The following is a 12,254-nucleotide window of genomic DNA, read 5'->3' on the forward strand; positions in this document are numbered from 1 at the left end:
CCGTCTCTACTAAAAAATACAAAAAACTAGCCGGGCGAGGTGGCAGGCGCCTGTAGTCCCGGCTACTCGGGAGGCTGAGGCAGGAGAATGGCGTAAACCCGGGAGGCGGAGCTTGCAGTGAGCTGAGATCCGGCCACTGCACTCCACCCTGGGCGACACAGCGGGACTCCGTCTCAAAAAAAAAAAAAAAGAAAGAAAAGGAGGAGTATCTGAGACTCATCCCTGGGCTATAGCCAGGAGCTACTCTCTTCTAACCAAACAGTTGTCTTACACAGCTGTGCATGACAGCAAGAGAGGGGGTTGAGCCCCATTTATTTCCTAACTAATCACAAAACTCCAGGCCTAAACTACCATCTGGTAAGGGAAGAGGGAGACTTAATCTCTTATGCAAATGTGGCCTCAAAAGATATGGCTATGTCTTCTACAGGCGCATAAACTCCAACCCTGAACCCCAAACAAAATGACAAAATAAAACTGCCCCCTTCAGCGCCTTCATAATCTGGAAAGTGCGCGCAGGTGCGCCCCGGCCGCCCGGAGTCCTGCATCCTGCCGGCCTGCTTTCACAGAGCCGCGCCCGCGCCGCGCCTGGGGCTCCCGCCGCGCGTAGGCTGTGCCGACCGCGGTCCCCGGTGGGGACACCGAGTCCCACTCGCGGCGTAGGGAGGCGGGCACCGTCACGACACTGGTCCGGCCCGCGGATCCCTTGGCCGCCGCAGTTGGCCTCCATTACCCTTTCCCGCGCCGCGCCTCCCCGCGGGGAAAATGAAACCTAGTGCCCTCAGGTTGAGACACAGGGTGGGATCCACTGTCTTCTCACTTAGCCAAGAGAAAAGACAGAACCGACTTCAGACAGCAAAGGGGTGTGTTGCCCTGGCCGGGTCGCCTGCGGCCCCGCCCCGGCGCTCTCCACCTCCTTCGCGGCCCGCCCTCTTGGCGCCCGCGACTACATTTCCCAGAGGACGCCGCGGCTCCGAGGGGCGGGCCCGTCCGCTCTCCCGCTCACGACCACCGGCGACTGGCTGACTCGGCAGGGGGCGGGGCCTGCGCCAGCCAATAGACGGGAGGCTCGTTACGGCGGCGGAAGCAGCGGCGCTGGAGTGAGGGGTGGGGGGCAGAGTGCTAGCTCCCCGGCGGTGGCTGCGGGTCGGGAACCTGGGGACGTCGGCCCCGCAGACAGAGAGCGCGCGGGAGCGAGCTCAAGGCGGCGCGGCGGCCACTCGGCGCAGCACCCAGGTAATGGCGGGACGGGAGCCCGGGAGGGAAGGGGAGGAGACGAGGGGGCGGGGCGGCCGAGCCGGGCTGCAGCGTCCGTCCCGTTGCGCGTCCCCGGGGAAGGGCAGAGGATCCTCGTCTCCTGCAGCTCGGACCGCGGCTCTTTGGCGAGCTGGGCACGGCAGTTGGGCCGGCGACAGGGGCTGGGTGTCCTGTGGCGAGGAAGGGAGAGGCACCGGGAGGGGTGGGCTGACCCGGGCGTGGGGGCGTGGCGGACGTGGGCCTTGGCGGGGAAGCAGAGCGGTCGGGGGAGCGCGGGCGGGCGGGCGGCCCAGGGAGTTTGGCTCCTGGAGCAGTTTAAAGTGACTCTCCACATCCGGGCCCTGCGCCCGCCGCTTTCAGACCCTGGCCAAGGCGGGGCCTCCCCGCTCCCCGCCCCCCTCGCCGGGGGCGCCTGTCTTCCTCTGCCATTGGTTCAGCCTCGAGGGGTTTGGGCTGCCCCGGCCAGGCTCGCGCCTGATTGGCTGGCGGTCGGCGGGAGGGTGGGGCGGGTCCTGACCGTGTAGGTCGCTGTGGATTGGTCCTGGGCCTCCACTGACGCGCCGGGCGTGGGGCCAATGGGCGGGCGGGGGAGGCAGGGGCAGGTTCGGGGGAAGAGGACTGCGAGCACAGCGGCGGCCGGGTGTTGGGGGTGAGTGGGGCCAGCGGGGCTGGACAGCGGCGGGCCCCGGGCGCCGCCGCCGCGATCCCTCCCCGCGCCCCCCGAGCGCATCGCCGCCGCCGAGATGGGCCCTCCGCGGCACCCCCAGGCCGGCGAGCTAGAAGCGGGCGGTGCGGGCGGCGGGCGGCGGCTACAGGTAAAGAGGCACAGTGCTCGCCTTGTGGTCGGGTCCCCAGAACGCCCGTCCGCACCCCTACCCCGGAGACGGGGATCTCGCACTCCGAGGTGTCTGGAAATCGGCGTCCTCCCATCTCAGCGGGGGCTTCGCGGTGGGGTGGGGTTGCGGGCGAATCAGGGGAGATCGCTTGGCTCCTGGGGGAAAAGTGGGGGACGATTTTAGGGAAGATGGAGAAGGTGTAGGGTCCTCTTGCTCTGTGGGGGTCTATGAAAGGGAAAGAAAAGGAAATCCGTAAATGGAAGCCTTTGCAGAAAAGCGTTGGAGAATTCCTTTTGCATCAGGTCTGAATGTAAAACATCCGATCCTTTCTTAGGGCTGGGTATCTTCCTCCGAATGTTCCTATGACATGCTAATCACAGTTCTGTTCACCTTGGTGTGAGGTTTGAGTGTTTCGAAGAGACATGCCATTTTCCATAAAACTTTACACAGAGAAATACACATGCATTGTGGTAATACCTGTCATGTGACTCTTGTACAGGATTCAATGGTGATTTTTTTAGCATGGCAATCCACAAGTATTTATGGAGGGTTATAGTACACGCCAGCTCCGTATAAACGATATTGGTAGAAAACTTAGGTAGTTTAGATAATGTCTGCATTTATATTGATCCTACGTTATTGTTTTTAAATAGATGATGCAACATTTGCTTTTCCGAGGGACTATCTCATAGGTACTAAAGATGCTTTAATTTCTCAATATTGATTCAGATCTCAGAATCTAGTAATAACCATATAACTGTATGTACTGCAGGTGGAAATGAGTTCTCAACAGTTTCCTCGATTAGGAGCCCCTTCTACTGGGCTGAGCCAGGCCCCTTCTCAGATTGCAAACAGTGGTACTGCTGGATTGATAAACCCAGCTGCTACAGGTGAGATATGTAATATTCTAATATATTTCTTCCAACTTTACGAATATTGCCAGTTTTCTAACTTAAAAATTAGCAGATTCCTTCTAGGATTTTAGTAAATTCTTATTTCTTGAATTTGAAGAAAGGGTATATTACTATTCTAATTTAAACAAGGCTTTTTTTCTTCCTGTTTTAACCACGTCGTTCACATAGAGTACACATGCAACTTACAGCGAAGCATGCCTGTAAGAACTATTTTTGAAATGCATTAATATATTCATGTTTAATTAATGTCCATGAGTATAGCATTAGTGCTGTGAGGGAGCCCAGAGTTGTTTAAGGAACAGATCTTGCCTTTTAGGAGTTTATTATCAAGGAAAATAAGTGGAAAACAAAGGATATGCAGTTTCCCTATGGTGTCTGTGGGGGATTGGTTCCAGGACCCACCTCAGATACCAAAATCCATGTTGCTCCACTTTGTGATGTAAAATGGTATAGTGTTTACATATTACCTGTATCTATCCTCCAGTATACTTTAAATCAGCTGTAGATTACTTGTAATGCCTACTACAAAGTAAATAGTATGTAAATAGTTGTTATTCCGTATTGCTAAGAGAACAGTGAGAAGACAAAAAAGTCTGTATGTGCTTAGTACAGATGCAACCATATTTTATTTTTCCCCCTGAATATTTAACATCCAAAGTTGTTTGAATTCACATCAGGGAACCCATGGATACAGAGGGCTGATTGCATACACACAGATAAGACTTGGTTTTTCGTCTCATGCCCTTTGAGTGCTAGAAATCAGTGGTTCTCAGTGACAGGTGTTTGGGGAGGTGGTTTTTCCTGCAGGGGAATACTTGGCAATATCTAAAGACAGTTTGGTTGTCACAACTCAACAGTGCTATTGGCATCTGGTAGGTAGAGGCCAGGGATACTGCTTCACATCCTACAAGATAACGGGAAGCCCCCACAACAGAGAAGTATCCAGTCTAGTCAGCAGCGCTGAAGTTGAGGAATTCCTTCAAATACTCTTTTTCGCTACGTATTAAGTAAATATGTGACATTGCAAAGTGGAATAAACTATTTTCTTTTTTTTTTTTTTTTTTTTTTTGAGACGGAGTCTCGCTGTGTCTCCCAGGCTGGAGTGCAGTGGCGTGATCTCGGCTCACTGCAAGCTCCGCCTCCCGGGTTCACGCCATTCTCCCGCCTCAGCCTCCCAAATAGCTGAGCCTACAGGCGCCCGCCACCACGCCCGGCTAGTTTTTTGTATTTTTAGTAGAGACGGGGTTTCACCATGTTAGCCAGGATAGTCTCGATCTCCTGACCTCGTGATCCACCCGCCTCGGCCTCCCAAAGTGCTGGGATTACAGGCTTGAGCCACCGCGCCCGGCCATGAATAAACTATTTTCTATTCCTTTTTCTTCACCACTCGATTCTGGTGTTCCTTATGGTAAATGATACCACTGTCTACTCATTGCTTAAACCAGTAGCTGAGGCTTATTTTTTTGCAACAGCATCTCATGCTGTCATTCAAGCGGGAGTACAGTGGCCTAATCACAGCCCACTGCAGCCTCGATCTTTTGAGCTCCCCAGCTTATTTTATTTTATTTTACTTTATTTTGTTTTATTTTATTTTTTTGAGACAGAGTGTCACTCTTTGGCCCAGGTTAGAGTGCACTGGCTCTATCTCAGGTCCCTTCGGTCTCTGCCTCCTGGGTTTTAGCGATTCTTGTGCCTCAGCCTCTGAGTAGCTGGGATTACAGGCATGCGCCACCATCCCTGGGTAATTTTTTTTTTTTTCTTTTTTGTATTTTTAGTAGAGACAGGGTTTCACCATGTTAACCAGGCTGATCTCGAACTCCAGACCTCAAGTGATCCACCTTCCTTGGCCTCCCAAAGTGCTGGGATTACAGGCATGAGCCACCGCACCCAGCCACATGTTCAGCTAATTTTAAATTTTTTTGTAAAGAGGGGATCTCACAGTGTTGCCCAAGCTGGTCTCAAACTCCTGGACTCAAGTAATCCTCCACTGTCAGCCTCCCAAAGTGTTAGGATCACGGGTGTGAGTCACTGTGCAGGGCTGGCGGCATCTTTAATTGCTCTGCATTTTCTTATGAGCTGCTGCCCTTGTCTAATGTTCCAGCCTTATTTCTTATTTTGCCCTCCTCCTGCCAACTTAGTTTTTTTTTTTTTTTCCCAATGGAGTTGGAGTCTTGCTATGTTGACCAGGCTTGTCTCAAACTCCTGGCCTCAAGGAATCCTCCCGCCTAGGCCTCTCTGGAATTATAGGTGTGAGCTACTTGCATGGCCGCCAACTTAGTTTTTGTTATAAATTTATTTTCTCTTTAGACTTGAAGTGACTTTAAGCTACTTTATGACTCCTGCTCAATGGTATCTACTCATATTTCTAAATAAATGATTAAAAAGTTCCCAATTTCATGACGTTGGGACTTTGCACATTCTCTTCCTTTTGCCATAGTCTTCCTTCTTCCTTTCCATATAGTTGCTTATTTGGCTAATTCCTTCCTTTTTCTTTTCTTTTCTTTTTTTTTTTGAGACGGAGTCTCGCTCTGTCGCCCAGGCTGGAGTGCAATGGCCGGATCTCAGCTCACTGCAAGCTCCGCCTCCCGGGTTCACGCCATTCTCCTGCCTCAGCCTCCCGAGTAGCTGGGACTACAGGCGCCCGCCACCTCGCCCGGCTAGTTTTTTGTATTTTTTTAAGTAGAGACGAGGTTTCACCGGGTTAGCCAGGATGGTCTCGATCTCCTGACCTCGTGATCCACCTGTCTCGGCCTCCCAAAGTGCTGGGATTACAGGCTTGAGCCACCGCGCCCGGCCTAATTCCTTCCTTTTTCAAGTTTCAACTTAAATGTTATTTTCTCAAATTATTATTATTCTGTAGCATAACAGAGACTTTATCTTCTATAACAACTCAGGTGGAGGATCTAGAAATAGAACCAGACATATATAGCCAATTGATTTCTGATACAAGTGCCTAAGTAATTCAATAGGGAAATGATAGTCTTTTCTTTTTTTTTTTTGATACAAGGTCTCGCTCTGTCACCCAGGCTGGAGTGCAGTGGCACGATCTCAGCTCACTGCAAGCTCCGCTTCCCGGGTTCACGCCATTCTCCTGCCTCAGCCTCCCAAGTAGCTGGGACTACAGGCGCCCGCCACCATGCCCAGCTAATTTTTTGTATTATTAGTAGAGACGGGGTTTCACCGTGTTAGCCAGGATGGTCTCGATCTCCTGACCTTGTGATCCACCCGCCTTGGCCTCCCAAAGTGCTGGGATTACAGGCATGAGCCACCGTGCCCTATAAGTCTTTTCAGTGAAATAGTGCTGGAAGATCACAACAACATTATGGGAGGATAAAGGCCAGGCACAGTGGCTCATGCACGTTATCCCAGCAACATGGAAGTCCGAGGCAGGTGGATCGCTTTGAGCTCAGGAGTTTGAGATAAGCCTGGGCAACATGGCAAATCCCCATTTCTACAAAAAATACAAAAATTAGCCGGGGCCAGGCTAATTTTACAGTGGCTCATGCCTGTAATCCCAGCACTTTGGGAGGCTAAGATGGGTAGATCATCTGAGGCCAGGAGTTCAAGACCAGCTTGGCCAACATGGTGAAACCTGTCTCTACTAAAAATATAAAAATTAGCTGGGCGTGGTGGTGGGTGCCTGTAATTCCAGCTACTTGGGAGGCTGAGGCAGGACAATCACTTGAACCTGGGAGGCAGAGGTTGTAGTGAGTCAAGATCGTGCCACTGCACTTCAGCCTGGGCAACAAGAGCAAGACTCCGTCTCAAAAAAAAAAAAAAAAATAGCCGGGTATGGTGGCTCATGCCTGTGGTCCCAGCTTCTTGACAGGCTGAGGCGGGAGGATCTCTTGAGCCTGGGAAGCAGAGGTTGCAGTGACCTGAGATCTTACTACTGCACCCCAGCCTGGGTGACAGAGTGAGATCCTATCTTCAGGAAAAAAAAAAAAACAAGAACTCATAACTCAGTAGTGAAAGACAGACAACCTGATTTTTTTTAAATGGGAAAGTATTTGAGTAGATACTTCACCAGAAGAGCTAGATAAGTGCCAAAGAAGCACATGAGAAGATGCTCACCATTATTAATCCTCCGGGCAGTGCAATTTAAAACTGCTGAGAAACTACTGCACATCCATTAGAAAGACCGAAATTACAGAGACTGACAATACCAAGCGTTGGTATGGTTGTGGCACAAATGGAACTCACGCTTTATTGTTGGAAATGCAAAGTGGCAAACCACTTCCAGAAACAGTTTGGCAATGTCTTATGCAGTTAAATATACACTTACCACAGCACTGAGCAATCTCATTCCATAGGTGTTTATCAAAGGTAAATGAAAACGTGTGTTCGTACAAGGACTTATACTCACGTGTTCATAGAAACTGTATTCATAATAGCCAAAACAGGGATCTTACCAAATGTGTATCAGATGGTGACTGGATGAGCAAATTGTTGTGTATCCATCCATGCAGTGGAATACTACTTGGCAATAAAAAGGACCAGACTACCTACACACACAACATTATGGATAAACCTCAGTAACGTTACACTAAGGAGAGATTCCAGATACATAGGACTCCAGATGGTATGACTGTGTTATATGAAATTCCGGAAAAGATTATATACCATAGTGACAGAAAGCAGATGAGTGGCTTCTGGGTAATAGAGGTGGCAGAGAGGGAATTGACTACAAAGGGGTATGAATGAACTTATTGCAGTAACAGGAAATGATCTGTGTCATGATTGTGTTATACCATTGTATACTTTTGCAAACATTTATCTAATGTTACACAAAGAATTAGTGAATTTTATGTGTAAATTGTACCTCAGTAAAGCTAATTGATTAAAGTGGACAAAAGATAAACATGCACTTCACTAAAGAAGATATATATGGGCCGGGCGCGGTGGCTCAAGCCTGTAATCCCAGCACTTTGAGAGGCCGAGACGGGCGGATCACGAGGTCAGGAGATCGAGAGACGATCCCGGCTAACACGGTGAAACCCCGTCTCTACTAAAAAATACAAAAAAAATAGCCGGGCGAGGTGGCGGGCGCCTGTAGTCCCAGCTACTCGGGAGGCTGAGGCAGGAGAATGGCGTAAACCTGGGAGGCGGAGCTTGCAGTGAGCTGAGATCCGGCCACTGCACTCCAGCCTGGGTGACAGAGCAAGACTCCGTCTCAAAAAAAAAAAAAAAAAAAAAAAAAAGAAGATATATATGAATGGACTGTGATCACATAAAAAGATGTTCAACATTACTAGTCATCATGGGAATGCTAATTAAAACTACAGGGAGACACACACTACAACCCACTAGAATGGCTGTATATCAAACGTGAGTAAGGAAGAGGAGCGGCTGGAACTCTCATATACTGCTAATGGGAACAGACAGTGCTACAATCGCTTTGGAAATTACTTTGGGAAAGTTAAACATATACTTACCATTTGACCCAACCATTCTCCTCTTTGGTGTTACTGAGGATATTTGTAAAAAAATTATTGAACTTTTCTTGTAAAACAGTGGTGTTATTCTATGTAATTTATTCCCCAATGAAGAGGTTTTATAGATGAAAATTTTTAAAATTCTGAATGACCTGGGAGAAAAGTCAATATATAGCGAAAAAGAAAATGTATATCAGTCTTTTCTTTCCTCTCTTTTTTTTTTTTTTTGAGATGGAGTCTCGCTGTGTCGCCCAGGCTGCAGTGCAGTGGTGCCATCTCGGCTCACTGCAACCTCCACCTCCCGGTTTCAAGCAATTCTCCTGCCTCAGCCTCCCGATTAGTTGGGACTATAGGCGCCCACCACCACACCCAGCTAATTTTTATATTTTTAGTAGAGACAGGGTTTCACCATATTGGCCAGGCTGGTCTCAAACTCCTGACCTTGCAATCCGCCCGCCTCGGCCTCCCAAAGTGCTGGGATTACAGGCTTGAGCCACCGCGCCCAGCCTTATCAGTCTTTTCATCCAGCACTTGTACTTTTAGAAACGTTTTCCTGAAGAGATCTCTGGACAAGATTGTTGATAAAAGCAAAAATTTGGAAATAACCTAAAAGCCCATCAATGATACAGTGATTTTAAAAGCTATAGTACATCTATACAATAGAATCCCATTTCACCTTTTTTTTTTTTGAGACGGAGTCTTGCTCTGTTGCCCAGGCTGGAGTGCACAATCTTGGCTCACTACAACCTCTGCCTCCTGGGTTCAAGCGATTCTTCCGCCTCAGCCTCCTGAGTAGGTGGGATTACAGGCAACCGCCATCATGCCCGGCTAATTTTTTTATTTTTGTAGAGACGGGGTTTCACCATGTTGGATGATGGTCTTGAACTCCTGACCTCAGGTAATCCACCTGCCTCGGCCTCCCAAAGTGCTAGGATTATAGACAGGAGCCACTGTGCCTGTCCCCATTTCACCTTTAAAAAATGCAGTATTCTCTACTCAGTCGTTCCACTCCTAAGTATATATTGAGTAGAAGTGATACATGTGTTTACCAGAAGACATGTACAGGAACGTTACTAGCACTATTCAAAATAGGAAAAAACTGAAAACTATGTAAAGTGCCTCTTAAGAGTAAAATGGATAATTTGTACGTTGCTCACACGTCATACTGTATACAGCCTTGAGAATGAAAGAGCTATAGCTGTGTACACTAACGTGGATGAATCTCACACCTGTAAGTTAAAGAGGCAAAGCACAATAGGGTGTATTTGTTATGAGTCTGTTTATATCAAGTTCAAAAACAGACAATACTAATCTATAGTGTTACAAGGTAGACGATTGCTTTCCTTGGGAGGATAGTGGCTAGAATAGGGCCAAACTAAGGGTCTCGGGGAGACCAATAATGTTTTCTGTCTTGAGCGGGGTGGTATTTACTTAGGTGTATTCAGTTTATGAAAGTCCACTGAGCTGCACAACTAACATTTGTGCACTTACCTTTGTGAAGATCATACTTCAAGGAAAAAAGTCAAATGAATAAAAACCCACCCAAAATTTAAAAGAGACGAGAACTGTCACCAGAACTTTAAGTGTTGGTGCCTTTGTGGGGTGAGTTTGGGGACAACTTTACTTTGTTTATGGTACTCCAAATAATTTACATTCTCTACATCAGTAAATATCTTTATGCTCAGGAAAAAAAGAATATTAATATTTTGGAAAAATTATAGACAAATATGAGTTAATATTTTCACAAGCTCTTCTTTTATTACATTAGTTCTCTGATTTTTTTCCACTTAATTTTTTTTTTTGACGCAGAGTCTTGCTCTTGTTCTCCAGGCTGGAGTGCGGTGGCGGGATCCCCAACCTCCGCCTCCCGGGCTCAAGTGATTCTCGGGCCTCGGCCTCCTGAGTATCTGGGATTACAGGTGTGCACCACCACACCTGGCTATTTTTTATATTTTTAGTAGAGACAGGGTTTCACCATGTCGGCCAGGCTGATCTCGAACTCCTGACCTCAAATGATCTCCCCGCCTTGGCCTCCCAAAGTACTGGGATTACAGGCGTGTGCCACCACGCCCGGCCTCCACTTAATTTTTAAATATTTAATTTTTAAATAGGCCAGGTGCGGTGGCTCACACTTATAATCTCAGCACTTTGGGAAGCCAGAGGTGGGAGGAACACTTGATCCCAGGTATTCAAGACCAGACTGGGCAGCACAGTGGAACTCTGTCTTCATAAAAAAATAAAAGAATTAGCCAGGGGTGGTGGCGTGTGCCTGTAGTCTAGCTGCTTGGGCAGCTGAGGCAGAAGATCACTTGAGTCCAGGAGTTTGAAGCTACAGTGAGCTGATATCCACTGTGTTCCAGCCTGGGAGACAGAGTGAGACCTTGTCTCAAAAAAATTTTTTTTAAAAATTAAAAAAAAAGGCCGGGCGTGATGGCTCAAGCCTGTAATCCCAGCACTTTGGGAGGCCGAGACGGGCGGATCACAAGGTCAGGAGATGGAGACCATCCTGGCTAACACGGTGAAACCCCATCTCTACTAAAAAAATACAAAAAAAACTAGCCGGGCGAGGTGGCGGGCACCTGTAGTCCCAGCTACTCGGGAGGCTGAGGCAGGAGAATGGCGTGAACCCGGGAGGCGGAGCTTGCAGTGAGCTGAGATCCGGCCACCGCACTCCGGCCTGGGCGACAGAGCGAGACTCCGTCTTAAAAAAAAAAAAAAAAAAAAAAAAAAAAAAAAAAAAGTTTAATATGTTATGTCTTCTGATAGTCCAAAACACCAAAAGAAAAAGAGCATATAGTGGAAAATATGTCTCCTATCTCTGTCCTTAAGTTTTGAAAAACTCTATGTTCTTAAACTTAGGAACTGTACTTAAAATATCTTTTTTTTAATTTTTTTTTGAGACGGAGTCTCACTCTGTTACCCAGGCTGGAGTGCAATGGCGCAATCTTGGCTCACTGCAACCTCCCATCTCCTGGGTTCAAGCGATTCTCCTGCCTCATCTTCCCGAGTAGCTAAGATTATAGGTGTGTACCACCACACCTAGCTCATTTTTTTGTATTTTTAGTAGAGACGGGGTTTCACCATGTTGGTCAGACTGGTCTGGAACTTCTGACCTCAAATGATCCGCCCGTCTTGGCTTTCCAAAGTACTAGGATTACAGGCGTGAGCTGCCGTGCCCAGACCGCCACCACCTTTTTTTTTTTTTTTTTTTTTTGAGACAGAGTCTCACTGTGTCATCCAAGCTGGAGTGCAGTGGCACAATCATGGCTTGACTCACTGCAGCCTTGACCTCCCAGGGTTAAGTGATCCTCCTCTGTCTGCCTCCAGCGTAGCTGGGATTACGGGTGCGTGCCTCCATGCCCATTTAATTTTTATATTTTTTACAGAGATGGAGTCTTACTGTGTTACGAAGGCTGGTCTTGAACTCCTGGGTTCAAAGGATCTGCTTGCCTTGGCCTCTCAAAATGCTAGGATTGCAGATGCGAGCCACTGCACCAGCCATACATTTTTTGTTTTGTTTTTTTTTGGAGACAGTCTTCCTCTCTCGCCCAGGCTAGAGTGCAGTGACGCAATCTTGGCTCACTGCAACCTCTGCGTTTTGGGCTCAGGCGATCCTCCCACCTTAGCCTCCCAAGTAGCTGGGATTACAAAAAAAGGTGTTTTTTTTTTTGTTTTTTATATTTTTGTATTTTTAGTAGAGTTAGGGTTTTGCCATGTTGGCCAGCACAGTGTAAAATATCTTTTTAATGTCAGGCTTTTATAACTTTTTAAGAAGATGTTTTAAATGAAATTGTCTTATACTCTGTATTGTACTT

General features: G+C 47.8%; 1 protein-coding gene across 26 annotated transcripts in view; it reads left to right on the top strand.

Moving 5' to 3' along the window:
- Window positions 1–1,079: 1,079 nt before the first annotated feature.
- The window catches only part of SAP130 (Sin3A associated protein 130), an 88,456-nt gene continuing 77,281 nt past the window's right edge, over window positions 1,080–12,254 (top strand). For 11 of the 26 annotated variants that reach the window (XR_012421013.1, XR_012421014.1, XR_012421015.1 and 8 more), the window contains exons 1-2: window positions 1,855–2,069; window positions 2,863–2,980. Coding sequence is in view for 23 of the 26 variants with exons in the window: in XM_005572834.4 (XP_005572891.1) it covers window positions 1,998–2,069; window positions 2,863–2,980 (190 nt within the window). In the remaining 3 variants the exon portion in view is untranslated. Of the gene's footprint in view, window positions 1,234–1,854; window positions 2,070–2,862; window positions 2,981–12,254 lie in introns of those variants that run through there. The other 15 variants (XM_005572837.4, XM_045366865.2, XM_045366864.2 and 12 more) reach the window with 2 other exon arrangements.

This window comes from Macaca fascicularis, chromosome 12, assembly GCF_037993035.2.
Source record: "Macaca fascicularis isolate 582-1 chromosome 12, T2T-MFA8v1.1".
NCBI classification, from domain to species: domain Eukaryota; kingdom Metazoa; phylum Chordata; class Mammalia; order Primates; family Cercopithecidae; genus Macaca; species Macaca fascicularis.